The following is an 18,660-nucleotide window of genomic DNA, read 5'->3' as shown; positions in this document are numbered from 1 at the left end:
GGCTGATAATTGTGATGGGGGGACTGGGGAGGATCTGCCTGAGGAGGGGCTGATAAATGTGATGTGAAGTGAATAAATTTAAGTCACACACAAACTTTTAAATTATGCTTTTTGTTACTTCATCAACGGTCTTAACAGGTAGTTTCATGCCTGTTGCTGTAGTAAAACACCCTGACAGAGCAACTGAATGGAACAAGACATTAATTACTGCAGAGTCTCAGCAGCAGGAACTCAGGACAGGTGGTTGCTCCACATCCACAGTCATGAACAAAGAGCAAAGGGATGTTTGATGCTTGTTCTTTATCGCCCCAAACACCTGAACAGCGCAGAACCTAATCCATGAAATGGTACCTCCTACATTCGGAGTGGGCCTCCCACCTCACTTAACCCAATTATGAAAATGTCTCCCAGGTTAACCACGGGTCAACTCGACCCATGTAATTCTCGTTGAGACTATTCTCAGGTTTTGATGTCCTATCTTACTGACAAAACTAACCAACACAGGGTCTACGCTGGCTAGGAATTGTGGAGGCACGGGATAGCCTTGAATTCCTGCGCCTGCTGCATCCACTTCTGGAGCGCTTGGATTTTCGATTCTGCGTACCACCAGTCTGTTTCATGTAGTACTAGTAAATAAACTTCTAAACTAGTAAATAAACTGCCAGTCCAGCAGTCTATCAACTGACTACATCCCCAGCAGGTTTATGGTTTTGAGTTGGGCTTTCTAAGCTGCCGGTGCTGGTTGGAAACCCTTGCTCTAAAAGGTTGCGAGCCGTCTCCACTCACACTGGAAGACAAGTCAGCAGAACAGGACTACCGCCGTCCCTGGCAATGCACCTGGGCAGGTCATTAGTCTATGAGGAAGATTATTTAAAACAGTGAGCATCTAGTCTATCCTCGCTGTATAGAAAAACACTAACTTGGTGACGGATGAGTGGCACTCGTCTCCCTCGATAACCTGCTACGGCCCTGACTTGGCTCAAGCTGACACTGGGATCGCAGCCCTTTGCTCTGGGTGGCAGGAAGGGGCCCACGCGTGGACACTCGAAAAGGGAAGCAGGTGAGCTAAACCTAGCCGGTGATACTGGGCTCACCATGTTAACTCCGCCCTCTGCCAGGGCAGATCAATAGTGCGCTTGCGCGAACTCGGTGCCCAGCAACCAGTGACTGCTCCCGATGACCCTACAGACACAGTGGACCAATCAGCGTGTTGCCTTCTGGCCCCGCCCTGCACTGCGCCCGCCTCTTCCTCCGGGCACTGAGCTCTGCGCTGTCCGCTACGCATTGAGGTGAACGCGGCTCGGAGCAGCCCTCCGGCGACTGGTGAGGGGGCTGAGGGCCTCAAGGCAGGGCGGGCGGGGCCACGGCCCTCGGCGGCCGCCGTCTATGCACAACCCAGGGTCGAGGGGCCCGGACGGGAGGGCGGCGGGCCAGTAAAGCCTGCGCAGGTTGCTCCAGGCCGGCGGCGCTGTCCTGCCGCGTACCCGGGAAGTTGCCAGCCTGACGGAGCGGGTGACGGGGCAGTGACAGCCTCCGGACTGTAGTGACAGCTTCAGGAGACCCAGGGAAGCGTATGCTGCGCGCGGTCTCGCCTCAGCGCCACAGTCTCGCGTCACTCGGGCGCCGGCGCCCGCCTGTGGCTGAGGCAGGCCCGCGTGTGCGTGCCTTCGCGGTGGGAAAGGATTCTTGGGGCGGAGCGAGAAAGCCATAAAGACCTGGCAGGCTGTAGTATGACTGGAGTCTGCCAGTAAGTTATGCCCCTGACTCAGGGTCTGCCTAAATAAGGGCGGTCCTGCAGAGTAAATCGCAAGTACCGCACAACTTCAGTTCTCGGGTTTATGATTACTTTGAGCTTTTTCTTCTCACAATAAACTGTTATGGTTTCCTGTATTGAATTATCCAAGGTTGCAGGTACAGGCAGCCTAAAACCTCAAGGTCACACAATTAGTCATGGAAGAGCTAGAATTTGGATGCTTGCCTTTCTGGTTCCTCCAAGCAGGTTTGTCAACATAAAACAAAGCTCCCCAAAGGTAATATGAGATGTATGCAGGCTACAGCAGAACTGGAGAGATGCCTGCTATACGTTTTAGATGCTATGTAATTATAGTCTTAGCATTTAGGTTAGTGGTTTAAGTTAATGTCTTCCAAAAGCTTTACCTGGTGGTACAAAAGCCTGTTAGATACAGAGATAAGTGACTGTTAAGATGATTAAAGATATCCAAGATAAATTTATCACCCCTACCAGACTTCCCGCCTCAGATGCTTTGCTGTGAGGTGAGACTGGGTAGACAGGAAGATGATCTTTGGAACAGCTTTTTGGGTGTTGTGGAGATTTTTTATAAACATAATCATAAGGGACAAATTTCTCTATCATGTTATTAGCTGCTGTAATTCAGGTAGCAAGATTGAAGACAGCTTGAAACTACATGTCTCCAAAGAAAGTATGGCCTAAAGTACAGGTAGCAGATGAGAAAAACCTGTCAACAAAAGGGGTGGCAGGCCTGGTTTTGGTTTAAGATTTATTCATGTGTATGTGTTTGGGCATGTGTATGAGTCTACTCAACCATGAAGGTCAGAAGAAAGCAACAGGTCCCCTGGAGCTGCAGTTGCGAGCACTTGTGAGCCACCCTATATTGGTGCTGAGAATCAACCAAAATTTGGTCTTTTAAAATCACAGAGCCATCCTTTCCAGCCCATGCTATAGGCTGTAGATGCTATCTAGTGGATACTTAGCTGCTGAGTGAGTAAAAGATAATAGTCTCCTAAATTAATACATTCCTAAGGTTCTTAGGTCAGATGCAGAGGTGGGTAGTAAATGACTATTACAAGGACTAGAGATGGCACAGAATGATTTAGGCTCTCCATCTGCAACATTCCAAGTCTTCATAACCAAGCAAGTTCTAGTCACTCTGCAGAATCTTCAGCATATGTTTGGCTTTTTACAGGTTGTGATCCCACCTCATTTATCCAGGGCAAAGTATATATAGTGTATACGGTAGGCGGAACCATAGAGAACAGATTTGAAAGGGCTAACATAGCTACTTACCATAAAGCAGCATTCTAGTCTGTTTGTATGTTGGAGATCCCTTAAGATTCAATCACCTGGTGATGTCATATCTGAGTTTATGTAAGTAATTTCTGTGATAGTCACAATGACAAGTCCACATTTTCAGGATTCATCCCATTGTTAATTGACACATTACACGTCATTCTCTACATGGTAGAGTATGTTGTGTTCAACTCATTGGAAGGTCCAGAGAGATTGTAGTCTATTCTTCCGTGTTCCTTCTGCTTCAAGATTTCTAGCCATTCTCTACTTCAGTCTTGTCCAGAGGGACAGAGAATAAGCTCTTGCTCTCTGTATTTTCTTGTACCTACACACTAATTTCTAATCTTCACAAATTTCACAATCTTTGCAAAATGAAAACTTTCGATTTGTATTTGGATCATGATCAGACATAGTTCTTGAGGTGGAGGCAGTTATCACTCCTACTCCTGCCACCTTCTTCAGTGTCACACTGGTCATAAATCTTTCTACTCACATACTATTCAGAAAGGAATGGGTAATTGAACTCTGCCTGATTTTGGAGGTCATAAAAATCTCAGGGACAACAGCATCTCTTAGCTTCCAAGAGTTAGGAAGAACCCAACAGAAAAGTCACTTTTCCTGGAGAGCCACACTCCACATCCCTACCTCAAGTTCCTGTCCCCTCATTTAAGTTCCATTTCCTAGGCAAGGGACCTAAGATTAATGTAGCACACACAAGCTGAATCTTCAAGACCTGAGGAACATGTGAGTCCAGCCACCTTTCTTGCCACTAGACATACCTTCATGCTTTCAATATAACTTAGCAAGTTCTTAAGGGACTCTCAGGTCACATGGAAGATGAGGGAGGTAAAGGATAGTCACCACCTCAAAGTACTGTTAGATGATAAAAGGGTACACCCAAATATGTGGAGTCATGTATTGATGCTCACTACAGTAACGATAGATTACTCAGGAGGTGTTGCGGTTGCAGCCGAAGTTCTAGCAAGGTCTCCTAGGTGGGCATTACCGAGACCTGTTTTCTAGGAAAGTAAGCCATATCCTTGGAAAGGGATGGTCAGGAAGATGGGACCTCAGGAAACTGGGGGAATGGCCCTCCAAGCTTAGTGCAGTTCTAATGTACAGATGAATTCAGCAACTTTGTTCCAATAACAGTCCTCTTGGGAACAAATTTCTCTTAAGTTGTTTCAGAACTTGGAAGGCATTTGTGTGATTGCTCCAGTAGAAATAAAATGTTAACCATATTTATAATAATAAATATTATGTGTGTGTGTAATGCTAGGGATTGCAACCAGGGCCTTGTGCATACTAGAAAAATTAGTAAGTGCATTTGAGCACAACATGTCCAAATGCTTGGTTGCTACAAGCAGCTTTTAGAAAGCACAGCTCCAGGCAGTTTTGATCAGTTTCATTCCTACTTGGAAGTTTTACTTAACTCTGGCTTCAAGATGTATATCCTCTGTGACTCCTGATTTGAGCTTCTCATCCTACCCAAGAAATACTGGGATGGCAGAACAAACACCCAGAGAGAAGCTAACTGGATTTGCACAATTGACTGTTAATAAATTACTAAATTGTGATTAATTTTGATACTGACTTGCAGTTGTAATAAAGTGTGCTTGAAAGATGTTAAAATAGTAAAATATTCAACAGTCAAGACCTGCTGCTCATCCCATGTAATTAATTGCCCTTTAACCTTTTGCCAAAATAAAGCATAGTGGTTATGTAACACTTCAAGACGCACTCTCAGAGTAATGATATTTAGGATGATTTCTAAGTGTTCTAAGCATTATAATTTTTTTTCCAGGTTTCTACCCCAGGCATGGACCTATTTGCTAATGAAATGGGGTGAGGTAAGGAAGAGATGTGAAAATGCCAAGCAGCAAGCTTGCACCCTACACTCATGTCTGTTATAGAAAGCGATGGAATCTTATTTTATTTGCCTTTTATATGTACATACTTGTTATGCGTTTGGGTTACTTTCCTTGGGCAAGTTCCCTGGGAAGCACTGGCCTAAGAGAAGGTGCACTCCCAGAAGCATGGGCTGAGAGATGCCAACCTCGTAAGACCCCAGGTGAGTCAGAGCATTGTTCTTGTACATTTGAAATCAGCCACTGGATGTTAGTTTCATGAAGGCAAATATTCCTTAAGCAGTCAGCACTTAGAAGGTAGAGGCAGGCAGTTCTCTGTGAGTTCAAGGCAACATAATGAGACCCTGACTCAAAAATAAAAATAAAATTAAGGGTCTGGAACAGTGGCTCTTGCATAGGAAGGATCCAAGTTCAGTTTCCAGCATCCACTTCACATGGCTCAGAACTGCCTGTGACACCAGTTCCAGAGGAGCTGATGCCCTCATCTAGTCTCTGTGGATATCTGTATCCTTACAGGGAAATGCATGCATACACATAAGATAAATATTAAAATTAAATTAAAAATAGAAAGCTCCCCCTGAGGATTCAGAGATAACTAACGTTGGCTCTTTGGCTACAAAGGTGCCCCTGCTTTGCAGGGTTTGAAACTCAACTTTAAATAAGACGTCTGGGATTTAAAATTATCCAGAGTAGGGTTGGGGGAAAGGCACATAAAAAGTAGAGTAGTGTCATAGGTAAGATGAGAAGCAAACGGTAACTTGTGACTCTAGTTTCCCTTGGTTTTAATATTTGAAAATAACCATTTCAGAAATACCTTCCTCTGGCTGGGTGTGGTGATGTACACTCTTAATCCTAGCACTGAGAGACAGGTGGGTCTCTGGACATGGTAGTGCATGCCTGTAATCCCAGCACTTTGGAGGCAAAGGCAAGTACATCTCTTTTGAGTTTGAGGCCAGCCTGGTCTACAGAATGAGTTCCAAGACAGACAGGACTACATACATAGACCCTGCTTCAAAATTTAAAAAGTTTGTCCTTCATCTAGAAAAAAGGTACCAGAGGAGCATATCCCTGGTGGTTCTTCCACCCTGTATAGATGAACTGGTCCTAAGCTCACACCTCAAGTTTACTGTTAGCTACAAGTTTCATCCACTTGCTTCCACTTACACACAGAAGATAGAGGCCCAGACAAAAGGTTCTTCAGTCAAGCCAACATGCTGGGCATGGTGCATTTTCATTTCCCACAAGAATGACTATTGGCATTTTGTTTGCTTTTTTTCATGCTGATCTCAAAGTACACTTTACTAGAAAGTGCTATAAAAACAAAGGCTGACTGATCTCTTACCTGGTTAACTTTATTAATGATAACTCCCTCAGGGTCTGGGATCTGTCACAAGCCCAAAATACCGAGTATGAGGTATGGTCCGTAGATCAGTGTAGCTGTGTCACCCATTGGATCAGCATGTGTGTCAGACCTGTTTTCTGGTATATAAAGGATTTCCACCTGTGATTCATTAGGAGATGGCTAAGGAGGGGATGCCAAGTTAAGAATTCCCTAGGGGCCTAAATATCTCCCCACCACCACCACCATCTCCCCCCCCCCCCTCTCTCTCTCACACACACACACACACACACACACACACACACACACACACACACACACGGGGAGGGGGTTGGGGGGAGAAACCAGGTCACGCACTTCTCTCTCAGCCCCTCCAACAATGTTGAGGATTCCTAGTTCTAACAAAGAAACATAGGCACCTTGGAATCCATACCTGTCTGTTTCATGGACAGCTGTGATCTGTTCCTCTTGCCTCTCCAGGTACTTCAGAGACACCCCTCTGAATTTCTGGGCCTCATGTGGGTTTCCTCTCTTGAGAGCTAGACTGGCTAATATGTTACAGACCTGGAGAGTTCAAGGTGCCTTTTCTATGTCTCCAGCCAAAGTTGCAGCCAGTGCTGAACCCCGGGTGACCTCCCTACAGGGATCACAATGAGCCCAGCTGTAGCCTGCCTTTTGAACAGCCAAGACATTTCTTGAAAGAAGAAACTCAGGAATCTGAAGAGCAGTTTTCAAGGCCTTTCCCCTTTGCTACTTTCCAGGCTTTAGAACTACGGATTATTGACTGGGAAAGACAGACATCATGTTCACAGCACCTGGCGTGGCTGCGACCCGGGAAAGACCTTATTCCTGCAGTGTGTGTGGCAAGAGCTTTCAGTATAGTGCAGTGCTGCTGCGGCACGAACGTGCCCATGGCGGCGACAAGCGTTTCCGCTGTCTGGAGTGTGGTGAACGCTGTGCTCGAGCAGCAGATCTACGTGCGCATAGGTGGACCCATGCTGGCCAGACCCTCTATATCTGTAGTGAGTGCGGCCAGAGCTTCAGTCACAGCAGCCTGCTGGATCTGCACCTGGGAACGCACCGACGGCGCAGCCGCAACTGCCCTTGCCGCCTTTGTGGCCGTCGCTTCCCTCATGTCCCTGCACTGCTGCTGCATCGGGTTCGCCAGCACCCACCTGAGAAGCCCCACCGCTGCCCTCTGTGTGCCCGCTCTTTTCGGCAGAGCGCTCTTCCTTTCCACATGGCACGGGCACACCCCCCTGAGATCACCACTGCCACCGCCCCTTCCCCCAGCACGCTCCACCACTGTACACAGTGCCCACGGGCCTTCCATAGCAGTGCTGGGCTGCGGAACCATTCCCGCATCCATGTAGTCCCCAGCCTCAGTGACCCTGGCACTGAGGCCCATCGATGTGGCGTATGTGGTAAGAGCTTCAGCAAGAGTTCCACACTTACACGACACCTCCAGAGACACTCTGGAGAAAAGCCTTTCAAGTGCCCTGAGTGTGGCAAGGGCTTCTTAGAGAGTGCCACACTTGTGCGGCACCAGCGAACGCACACTGGGGAGAAGCCATATGCGTGTAGTGACTGCGGACGCTGTTTCAGCGAGAGCTCCACACTGCTGCGGCACCAGCGCAGCCACCAGGGTGAACGACCGCATGTGTGTGCCACTTGTGGCAAGGGCTTTGGACAGCGTTATGATCTTGTAGTGCACCAGCGCAGCCACACAGGGGAGAGGCCTTTTCCATGCCCAGAGTGTGGCCGTGGCTTCACTGACCGTTCGGACCTCACTAAACACCTGCGCACACACACAGGGGAAAAGCCCTACCACTGTGAGCTGTGTGGCAAGCGATTCACATGCATTTCCAACCTCAATGTACATTTGCGCAACCATGCGGGCCATAAACCACACAAGTGCCCAGAATGTGGCAAGTCCTTCAGTGTTGCCTCCAAGCTTGCACTGCACAGAAAGACACACCTAGGTGAGCGGACAGCGGAGTGTACAGAGTGTGGCAAATTCTTTAGCCATGGCCGGTCACTATCACAGCACCAGCGGTCCCACAGAAGGGCTCGAGCAGCTGCAATGGCAGCCACTACCACCACCACTGTAGTCACTGAGGTGACAATAGGTCCTTCTCTCGCTCTCACAGGGCCAACAGAACAGGAGAAATCAGGGCTCTTAGTATCCCCATTTCAGGAAACTTGTTAAGAGGATTCCAGGAGGAGGCTGGGTGAATACACATTCATTCCCAAAGAAAAGCTCAGATAGTTTGGGAAGCCAGACCTGCTGTTGCTGCATTGTTGCTAGCCGTTCACCTAGCTTGCCTTGTCTCTAAATGGAAATCCCCACCAGCTCTATCGTCCATCCTTGTATTCCCCAACTCCGAGTATTAGGAGTCAGGGAACCGACATCACAGCCCTATGCAAGACAGACCACATGCTTGTGTTCTGTTGCTGCCACTTTACTCTCTGTTATGTGGGCCTGAGCTCTGTCTTTGCTGCCTCTTCAGGCAACATATTTGATGAGTCAGGTCTCTTTTCTGCCTGTTAATCTCTACTGCTTGAGACATAGTTGCAGAGGTAACATACAAGCAGTATGGGAGAGTGGAATGGCTCCGTTCATTAAAGGACCAAGATCTGTGGCAAGTTTCTCCCTTGCAGAGGTAACCAGCATACACATAAGTAGGCAGAGTCTTCAGCCTGGCCATCCATATATCCTTTGACAAGATGCCTTTTAGGGCCCAGCAAGATGGTTAGGCGGGTAAAGGTACCTGCAGACAACCTGAATTTGATCCTTTGAATCCACATATGTACTATGGTACATGTGCACACACAAAGTGTAATTTCTTTTCAATAAATGGCTCTTAGGACAGCTTTCTCTATCCAGAAAGAAAATGTTTGTCTTGGGATGCAGAAGACTGGGTCCATAAAGCCCAGTGATGGTGTGAAGCAAATATTATTATTTCCAGATGAAGCTTCAAGGCCCAAGAAAACAAATTACCGGAAGTCCTAGGCAGGAGCAGGATGCAAAGCCTGGAATTAGTCAATGACTGCTTATAGCTGGTGATATTGTTACTTGCTTGGGTTTATGACACCAATAGCCCCTTTGTCAAACTGAGTTCCAAGTTCTCTTCCCTTTTGGTGATGGTTTCTTCATTGCTGTGACAAAATGCCTAAGAAAGTCAACTTAAAGGTTTATTTTGGCTCATGGTTTCAATAGTGTCACTCCATTGTCAACTGGCTCCACTTCATTGAGACTGAACCAAATCATAAAGACATAGGCTAAACCTCTGAGGAAAGGACATATAGGAAGAATAAAGGGAAGATTAGTCTCCAAAAGCACGTCCCCAGAGACTGTGGCCTCATTGCCTAATAGCCTTCAACTATGAACTTATCAAAGGATTAACCCATTGGGAAGTCATGATCCACAATCTAATTACCTCTCAAAAATCCATCCATTGTAGACTAACTAGCTATTTTGCTGTGGGGCTCAGTTCTATACCAGAAGGCCAAACTGCAGGGCCTAACCAGAGGCAAATGCTAGACAGGACAGGGTCATCTGCCTCCTGGTCTTGTCTGCCCCTGGGCCAAGGCAGTTGTTAACACTACAGGGAAGGTCTGTAAAAATAAGTCTAGAAAGAAGTTGGGCATGTGAGTGGGTCAGCTTCTGCTGCATTCTGGCACACACTAACAGCCTGTTTTCAGAAGACTCCCAGATTCTTCTATCTGTAGCACCAAAGCATACACTCGTATAAAATACCATTTATTATTTCCTTAAAGGCTAAAGCCTGGTATCTGGAACCCAGTGGTGCCCTACCCTCAACTACACTCAAATATCCTAGTTCCTGGGAACCACCACCTAACTTTCCTCTGTGTTCCTGGGGTCTGGCACCCCAAGTGAAGAGATGGATGTTGTGGAGGCAGGAGTAGAGTCAGAAGAGGTAGAGAAGCTAGCCCCCTCAGACTGCATGGGTTCAGGGGCAGAAATGCTGGGACTAGACCCCAAAGACACAGGTGACTCTTGTACTGGGACCAGGGCTGGGTGGCTTTTGCTACAGTGAGCTACCACACTGTCTGGCTTCTCAAAGCGTTTGCCACAGAATTCACAGGGGAAGCGCAGGGCAGCTGCAGTCTCTGCATGCTTGCGTCGGTGCCAGTTTAGGGAGGCCTTCTGGCGGCAAGTAAATCCACATATCTCACACCTGGAGCCAGAGATAGGAAGGAACCTTGGTTCACCTTTACCTCCCTGGGGGTTCTGCTGCCCACTCCCTGGCTGCCAGATAATAGCTCCCTCCATGGCCCCTGGCACTCACTGCAGGGGCTTCTCTCCCGTGTGGATTCGTCTGTGGATGACAAGGTTGCTGCTAGTGCGGAAAGATCGAGCACAGAATTCACAGATGTAGTCCCTGGTATCTGTAAGCACACAAGGAATCCTAGGTTTTCTGTCTTCAGATGTTAGCCTACTACTCCCAACAGGTGGTGTCAGTACTGGGATTCAGGAGTCTTGGATCCTAATAGGCATGTGGACCTCCTGTACCTGATTGACCTTTAAATTGACTGAAATAGATGATGGGGCATCCAAAACTGCATTCTTGTCACCTTTTATCCCTAGCTCCTAGGGCACAAGTATATCTCCTCTATCTGGGGCCTTAGACTGGGTCTCTGTCAAAGGAGTAATAAATGGAAACCTAGAGCCTTGTGAAGATAGTACCAAATAGCAGCCACACATAAGCCCAGAGTCAGAAGTTGGAGATTCAGTAACAAGCCCCAGTGATACCGTCCTTCCCAGAAACAAGAATCCTCCATCCAAGTTCATGTTTCACCAACCACAAGTGCCATGTCCGCAAGTGGCCAGTATTCTTTCCTTGAACCCGCTAGATCCAACAACACTTGCTATCGTCCATCCCTGCAACAGCTCTCAGGCTGCTGTGGTTTCTCCAATGCCACTAAACCTAAAGGCCCACAGCAGACACATTCTCTTTGCTTCTCCTGGTACCCTTCATACTGTCTCAGCAGCTCTCAGATCTGGTTATAACATAACACATCCGCAGACTTTCTCCATCACTCCCCCGTGCACCACAATCTCTGCCATCAAGTCCTCTACACCTGCCAGCCACTTTGCTGTCATTCAGCATCACCCTACCCATTTCCCCATCACTTTATCCCCCAACTCTGCTTGGGTATCACTACCAAGTACTGTGCTACCAGGCTCCAACCAGGACCTCCTGCCTTGTTCTGGAGTGACAGTCTGATGATTCCAGGCCATCATCCCCACTATCTTCTCCATAGCCCCCTTCCCCTTCATTTTCACACCTGCCTTTACAGACTTCGTCCACATTAACAATCTGTCCCGCCCCTTAGCAGGACTAGCTTGGGAAAAACCCAATCCCAGGACAAAACTAACCCCTGACCTGCTTGAAGATACGGAGGAGTACTCAGCCTTCCCCGTGGTGTTCCCTTTCACTGACAGGCTCTGCAGTGCCCACTGTCCAGAATCCGGAAGACTACCTGCTATCTCCAACATCCCCGGTACAGCTTTCTTTGTCCCAAATCCACCACTAGCACCCCTGCCCACATATATGAATATGTGGATGTCTCCACCACGTCCCTCATAATTCATCGTTCTCATCAAACTCTTCCCACCCTGGTGTCAGCAAGCCTTCCCTTCCTACTCTGCACCATAAGCTTTTAGCCTTCCATCTAAGACCTTACTCCTCATCTCATCAGCAGAGCACTACAGAATCTCCACTTCCTCAGCTCGGCTTACCTTGAACCCTCACCACTGTGGCTGTCATCCCCACAGCAGAGCTTGTCACACTGTCACATTATCTGGTCCCCACTCCTTTCCTTAGCCTGCAGCTCTTGTCAACGTGCCCTCCCTCCTTCCTGCAGCATTTTCTACACTTACCTCCTCAAGTGCCACTTTCTTTGCCTTCCTCTCTTTCCCCAAGGCCTGCTCTCTAAGAACAAATGTACTTCAGACCTCCCTCCCTGCGCAGGCATTCTCCAGCCCCAGGGCTCCAAACACTCCCCACATCCTAATGGCAGATTTCTGCTCACTCTATAAAGCCTATACTCGAATCGTGACACCTAATTAACATGTATTAACCCAAATTCCTACCCGGTGACCCCTTCCTTGCTTTCAGGGACTCATCTCCTTTTACCCAGCTGCCCGGGCTGGAATTCTCTCCCTCTCCCTTCCCCTCCCTCCCTGCCAGTCCAGTCTCACCTGTGGCTCATCCATCCTTTCCACACAGCCCTTCTAACTGGCTAAGAGCCTCAAGCTCACCAACCGAGCAGCAAGCCCAAGTAATCACATCAGTATACACCCATCTCTGCTCATCTTCAGTCCCTGACTCCACACAGCTGCTACAGGCATCTCTGAAAGTCGGCTATCTCCCCACCTTAGAAGGCCTCACAATGGCCTCATCTCAAAGTAGAAACCTCATCATCCTTACTGTGGTCTTGGAGGCCTCCTTCCCATTTGAAGATCAGAGATCACGTAGATGCTTCGCACATGTACTGCCCTCCATCGCCCACTTCACTCCGGTTTTGCTTGTTTAATCACATACGCAACTTGTCTGCTAACAGTCTCAAGGCGCACAAGCACCAAAGTCCTCCCCGGGGCAGCTAAAGGGAGGTGTCCCACCACTCACCGCTGTGTAGTTTCACGTGCTCCTTCAGGTGCTTTTTAAAGTTGAAGGACTTCCCACAAGCCGGCTCAGGGCAGCAGAACGACTTCTGGTGGATATGCTGGTACTTCTTATGGTGCTAGGAGGTGGGTGACAAGAGGCAAAAGGATGGCTGCCTTCCCAGGGAGACTGACTGCAGCTGGGCAAGCAGGTGGGTCCCTCACCTATCCATGTTCCCCACCACAGTTCTATCGTTGTCTGGGCTACCATTCTGGTCCCACCCTGCCCTATTCCCTAAGAAGCACAGCTATCCTAGCACCCTGACCATTAACTGTCCTCACCTGGCCCCTCTGGATGCCCACCCACGCACTTCCTTGCACACCATCCTAGCAATGTCCAGAGTTCCCTGTATAAAATGCAACTCCAAGTAACACTCATCGCTTACCCAACCTTGTCTGTCAGGGACAGAATATGGTTTCTGTGAGCATGATGACCCACATTAACATGTACTACAGTCTCTTGCTACTGCTATTAAAACGTACAAGTGCGGGGTTTTCTCCTAACTGTGCTTTGGAAATACACAGGCCTCAGAGGCTCTCAAGGCAGAGTACAGTTTAGATAAAAGGGTTCTTTTGAGGTTTCTAGTTTTGTTTTATTTTGTTTTGTTTTCTATTTTCTTTTTTCAGTTTGGGGTTCTGATCCAGGACCCAACATATGACAGACAAGTGCTCTACCACTGAGCTACACTACCTGACAGCTGGTGCTTTTACCCAATCTTCCCAATGAACAAGTCCTTCTTATGTGATCTGGTCACATCATGGATTATGGGTGGTACAGGGTGGCTCCTGCATTCTAATCCTGTTTCCACAGTTAACCAGCTGCTGCAGTCTACACAGAAGGGTACTGCTCTTAGGCATACCCTGACCACCTACACTTTACCATCCCTCAGCCCTCCCTACACTTGAGGCCAGAAACCCTTAATAACTGTGAAGCACGGGCCTTTCCCTCTACAAAGGTTGTATGGGTTGCCTTGCACGTGCTAAACAACTACACTATAACCAAGCTACATTTACACCTCAGCCCAGGGTGTCTTTCCCTCAGCTTCCTCCCCAACCCCAGTGGCCACACAAGCCTCAACCTGTGTCCCTCACATTCAAATACTGCCGGTTGGAGAAGATCCTTCCACAGCCAGGGAAGTCGCAGGGCATCAGCTCTCTTTTGGCAGCTTTCCTGGGGGAGGAGAATGGGAGCAGGATTCCTGCCTGCTCTGCCTCACTCCTGACCCTCCCCAGTGCCCCATCTCCCCAGTCCTACCTAATTCTCCGGAGCCCAATCTGGGCAGTATCCTCATCCCAAGTCGGATTTGGAGCAGACTGGGCCTGACTCCCAGGGCTATGGGTAGCAAAGAAGGAGCCAAGGGCCTCAGAGGAAGCACATCCCAGGACACCCCTGCCCTGTTTCAGCCATCAGGTTACCTGTCCACAGACTCTGTCATTTGCAGCTTGGCGGGCACCTGAGAGGTCCTGCTGAGTTCCAGCTGCACCTCAGTATCTGATGTCAGAGCAGCTGTAGCACCCAAAGAGGCAAGAACAGCACAAGGAGTTGGCAGAATTGATGGTACTGGCAGGATCTCTGCCTCCTTAGGTATGTGGGTAACAGGGGATGGAGGTGGCCTAGGGACATCTGGTTCACTGCTAGAAAAAGAAGCAGGAGGAGGACATTATCCCTCTGGGCATTAATCACCTCCAACCCCTAAGTAGAAAAATCTCACCCCCCCCCCCCAGAGCCTTACTTTAATCCCTTCCCACATTCCCAACTCAAAGGCTAAAGTTCACTTTCCCCAGCATCGGCCCTGCCCACCCAGCACATGACCATCCCTCCAGCTGACACATCTCTGAATTATATGGTCAGCTGCCTCCCCCGCCCCCCAATCCGTTCCGCATCCTCCCTCAATCCCAACTGGCTCATCTGGGGAGGAGCTGTAGGTCCATGGGCTGGCATCACTGAGCAGCTCTTCTTCCTCATCTTCCTCCTCTTCCACATCCTGATCCTCTCCCAGGGGCGGGGCTGTCTCCAATGGAGATTCTACTTTCCTGCAAGCTCAAGAAAGCCAAGCCTGAGAAACTGCCACCTCGCCCCCACTCCCTGTGCGGGCCTGTCCTGTCCCTCACTTCCTACCCTCACCTGGACAGCCTGGTTTCTTGAGTCCTCTCCCGCTGCTCACGTTCCAAGCCTGTTGGCACAAGCAGGTCATGAGAGAAGGCCTATACCCAAAGACTGAGGACAGTTTCTTCCCAAAGACATCCTGGTTTGCTTAACAGTACTTTTTACAAATGTATTATCTCTAGTTTCTGTCAAAGGTAACATACTCCACAGTTTTGCTTCCTATACCTAGCAATGCATGTGAAGATATATTTCCTTGCTATCATAAAGAGATCATTACTCCAGATCTTGGGAGGTAGAGGCAGGACCAAGCTACCTGGCTACATGAGACCCTATCTCATCTAAAAAAAAAAAAAAAAAAAAAAAAAAAGATTAAAAGATCATTTTTATAAACCAGTCTGAGCCAGAGAAGATTGGAAGGCATTTTTTCTTTCTCCACAGCACCTCTCTCCTCACTAACCTTCAGCATCCTGCTTCCTGCTGGCCTCCGAGCACCAGGTTCTCTCAATCGTGTGTGGAAGAGGGGTCTGCTTAGGCACTTCTGAAGGTGTAGGAATCAAAGACGGTTCCCAGGAGAACGTGTGGCCTGCTGAGCACTCCCACACAAGCTCTCCATCTCCCCTTCCAGGCTCCCGGAGCCCGGGCACTAGGCTGCATTCCCGACTGTGTGTATGAGACAGGAGCACCAGGTACTGCAGACCCTTTTGAGGCACAGGCCCTGGACCTGGAGGTAAGATGAGGCAGTCATGCAGGATGGAAACCCTTCACCCAGGCCAGTCAGGCATCCTAGCCCTCTAAACATCAGTCCAGTTGGTATTTTTTCTAATCATTTTTTAAAGATTTATTTATTTTATTTATTTGAGTACACTGTAGCTGTCAGACACATTAGAAGAGGGCATCAGATCCCATTACAGATGGTCGTGAGCCACCATGTGGTTGCTGGGAACTGAACTCAGGACCTCTGGAAGAACAGTCAGTGCTCTTAACTCCTGAGCCATCTCTTCTGCCCTGACATTGGGTTGTTTTCCGTTTTTGTATAGGTTTTTAAGCATTCTTTTAAAAATACTTTATTTTTAATTAGCTTTATGTATTTGTGGGTAGATGTGTGCACGTGAGTGCAGAGATCCCGGAAGCCAGGGGTGTTGGATCTCACTGCAGCTGGAGTTACAAACAGTCGTGAGCCCCGCCCTCCCACCGCCCACCCCTGTGCCCCGCGAATGCTAGGAAGGAAAGGAATTTGGGTCCTCTGCAAGAGCAGCATACCACTCAGCTTCAGCTCCTAAGGGTCTTGTTTTTCTTTTCAACCTAGATGCACTGTTTGTTGTTTTTGTTTCTGTTTAGAGCCTGGACACACACACCCAAACGTCCTGAGACAAACGAAGCTCCTTCCCAAAGGCCGCTACAGCAGGCTTGTCCTCTTCCCAAACCCAGTAAGAGCTTCTGATCCAATTCTCTTGGGGCCCAAGTTTCTGGGAGCTGCCACAACCTGTTAACATCTTTTACCTACCTGCACAGAGGACACAGCCTGAAGAAGTGTACCTGCCAGAGAAGATCTTGGTGTCAACTCAGAGCTTAGGAAACCAACCACCCTCAGTCCCTGCACTCACACTTCAGGGGACAGCCTTACAGACCTCCCATTCGTTGGGGCTGTGAGGGGAGGAGCAGGCCCACCCTGCCCAAACGAGAAACCCAAGGCAGTAGGAACCGGCTTGAGGCTGTGCTTCGGTGCCCGCCCCAGTCCCTCCTGGCCCCTAACCGGTCCAACAGGAACTTGGCGAGCTGAGAGTGCAGGGAGAACCCCAGCCGCTCCTTGAGGAGGCACCACTGTTCCATGTGGCCGCCCAAGCGAATGCGGCACTTGCTGCGGCGCGCGTCCAGCTGCCTGCGCTTCTCCCGCCGCCGGCGGGATGCATCTGCCACCGGAGAGGCCATATGCGCCACAGGCCTGCGCGGGGGACGTGTTGTCGTCGGGGTGTTCGGGGCAGACAGATAGCCCCCGCTCCGTCTGCAATGAATGGGGACCAGACCATAGTGCCTCCGCAGCGCTCGCGGTTCTCGATCCAGCCATCCCTTCTTAGGGCCAGGGTGGACACTTGGAGCACGGGGGTCGCAGGCAGGGAGAAAGACCTAGACTGGAAACTTGCTCTCCTTGTCTGGAGGCGGCCAGGTCTGCGCGCAGCCGCGCCTAGGCCTTCTCACTACCTCCCATGCAGGGGAAGCCCACCCAGCACTGCCAGGGCACCGGGCCAACCCTCGTGGGGTCTTACCTGCACGCCCCAACCCGCCTTTGCCCAGACTGCGCCTGCGCCTCCCGGACCCGCGTGCTCGCTCCGAAAGCCACAGAAGGACCGGGGCCCACCGCGCGCGCCGCCGCTGTTTCTCCTTTAAGAAGAAACCGTCCCCCTTGGCATCGGGAGGCTGCGGCCTGGACTTGCAGCGGGAAGACAGCTGCCTGCGCCTGCGCGCCGGGAGTCCGGTGCAAAGCCTGCTGGGAATTGTAGTTAGCCCTGGTCCTGAACGACTGACAGGGATTCTGTTGTCACCGCTCCTTCTATTAGCATCTCTACCTCTCAGTTGCCACCAAGCAAACACGAGCTGCAGCATCCACCAGCTGAAGCCAGCTAGAACCCTTTCTAAACCGCTAGACCACCCTTCCAGCTGCAATCCCATAACCTGCTACCATCCACACACGAAGTCGCCTAGACTTTGTGCACACTCTGATTTCACAGCATCTACGACTGACTCTGACGGAGTCATTTTCATCAAAAGACCACAACGGCGCTTGCCAACGGCACTGTTTTGTTTTTGTGTTGCTTGAGACAAGGTCTCGTGTAATTCAGACTGGTCTCTAACACACTATGTAGCCAAGAGAAGCTTGAACTCCTGCCTCCACCTTTAAAGTACTGGGATTACAGGGCTGCATCTCTGTGTGTTGCTAAGCGACCAGTTCTGTTGCCTCTCTGCCCTAGCATGAAGAGTTTAGCTCTCTCCTCTGCCACACATCCATCTCATTTTTCTTCTCAGCTTCACTCTCAGACTTTGTCTACTCCTGGTTTCCTCCCTCTTTTCTGGCTCCTCTTCTCTTTGATCCTTCTATGTCACCGAAAGATGGGATGTTACCAGGCTCAGGTCCTTGGCGAGCCTGTTTTTTGGGTGGCGGGGGTGATGTAATTAGATCACCCATTGATTGATGTTTCTGGCTACCCTTTTGGGTTTCCAGACTCCTTTGACTGCCCAGTTGACTCTCCATGGTTAACTCGGTTAATACACTGCACGCATATAAAGAATCTACAACAGTGGCTGGCACAAGGGTGTCAACAGTGAACAGCCTGGGGGCTCAAACCTCACTCCAAGCCACTTGCATTATTGACTGTTTCCTGTGGCAAATCACTACAAACTCAAAACAGCAGAAATATACTCCCTTACAGTTTTGGAGGTCAAAAGGTCAGCACCAAAGTGCTGAACAGGGCTACATGTCAAGCCAGAGATCTAAAAGAATCTTGCCTTTTCTATCTTCCAGTGGAGACTAGCACCTTGTCACATCAGCTTCTGACTCCATGGTTACCTGGCCTCATTCTAGTGCAGGTCTTCCTTTTTCAAACACATAGT

The 18,660-nt window shown here is 49.3% G+C and overlaps 2 protein-coding genes across 5 annotated transcripts; one reads left to right on the top strand and one right to left on the bottom strand.

The window, feature by feature from the left end:
- Window positions 1-1,258: 1,258 nt before the first annotated feature.
- On the top strand, window positions 1,259-9,331 carry ZNF672 (zinc finger protein 672). Of its 4 annotated transcripts, none has more exons than XM_080924216.1 (3): window positions 1,259-1,323; window positions 4,854-5,120; window positions 7,018-9,331. In XM_080924216.1, exon 3 carries the CDS (start codon window positions 7,059-7,061, stop codon window positions 8,463-8,465), a length of 1,407 nt encoding a protein of 468 aa, XP_080780342.1. In that variant the 5' UTR covers window positions 1,259-1,323; window positions 4,854-5,120; window positions 7,018-7,058; the 3' UTR covers window positions 8,466-9,331. The 4 variants fall into 4 exon arrangements, with proteins under 4 accessions (XP_080780342.1, XP_080780343.1, XP_080780345.1 ...); XM_080924217.1 differs by having other exon boundaries at window positions 6,856-9,331; XM_080924219.1 differs by having other exon boundaries at window positions 1,281-1,323; window positions 4,854-4,899.
- A 106-nt stretch (window positions 9,332-9,437) lies between these two features.
- ZNF692 (zinc finger protein 692) lies at window positions 9,438-17,441 on the bottom strand. Its single transcript, XM_080924220.1, has 12 exons — window positions 17,319-17,441; window positions 16,808-17,056; window positions 16,559-16,590; window positions 15,512-15,775; window positions 15,073-15,121; window positions 14,853-14,981; window positions 14,364-14,582; window positions 14,203-14,280; window positions 14,040-14,118; window positions 12,913-13,027; window positions 10,570-10,669; window positions 9,438-10,458 (listed from the first exon to the last, which is right to left on the bottom strand). The coding sequence occupies exons 2-12, from the start codon at window positions 16,981-16,983 to the stop codon at window positions 10,116-10,118; spliced, it is 1,584 nt and encodes a 527-aa protein (XP_080780346.1). The 5' UTR covers window positions 16,984-17,056; window positions 17,319-17,441; the 3' UTR covers window positions 9,438-10,115.
- Between the last annotated feature and the right edge of the window lie 1,219 nt (window positions 17,442-18,660).

This window comes from Micromys minutus (genome assembly GCF_963924665.1).
Source record: "Micromys minutus genome assembly, chromosome: 10".
Lineage (NCBI taxonomy): Eukaryota > Metazoa > Chordata > Mammalia > Rodentia > Muridae > Micromys > Micromys minutus.
This window is presented reverse-complemented; position numbering and strand designations above follow the sequence as displayed.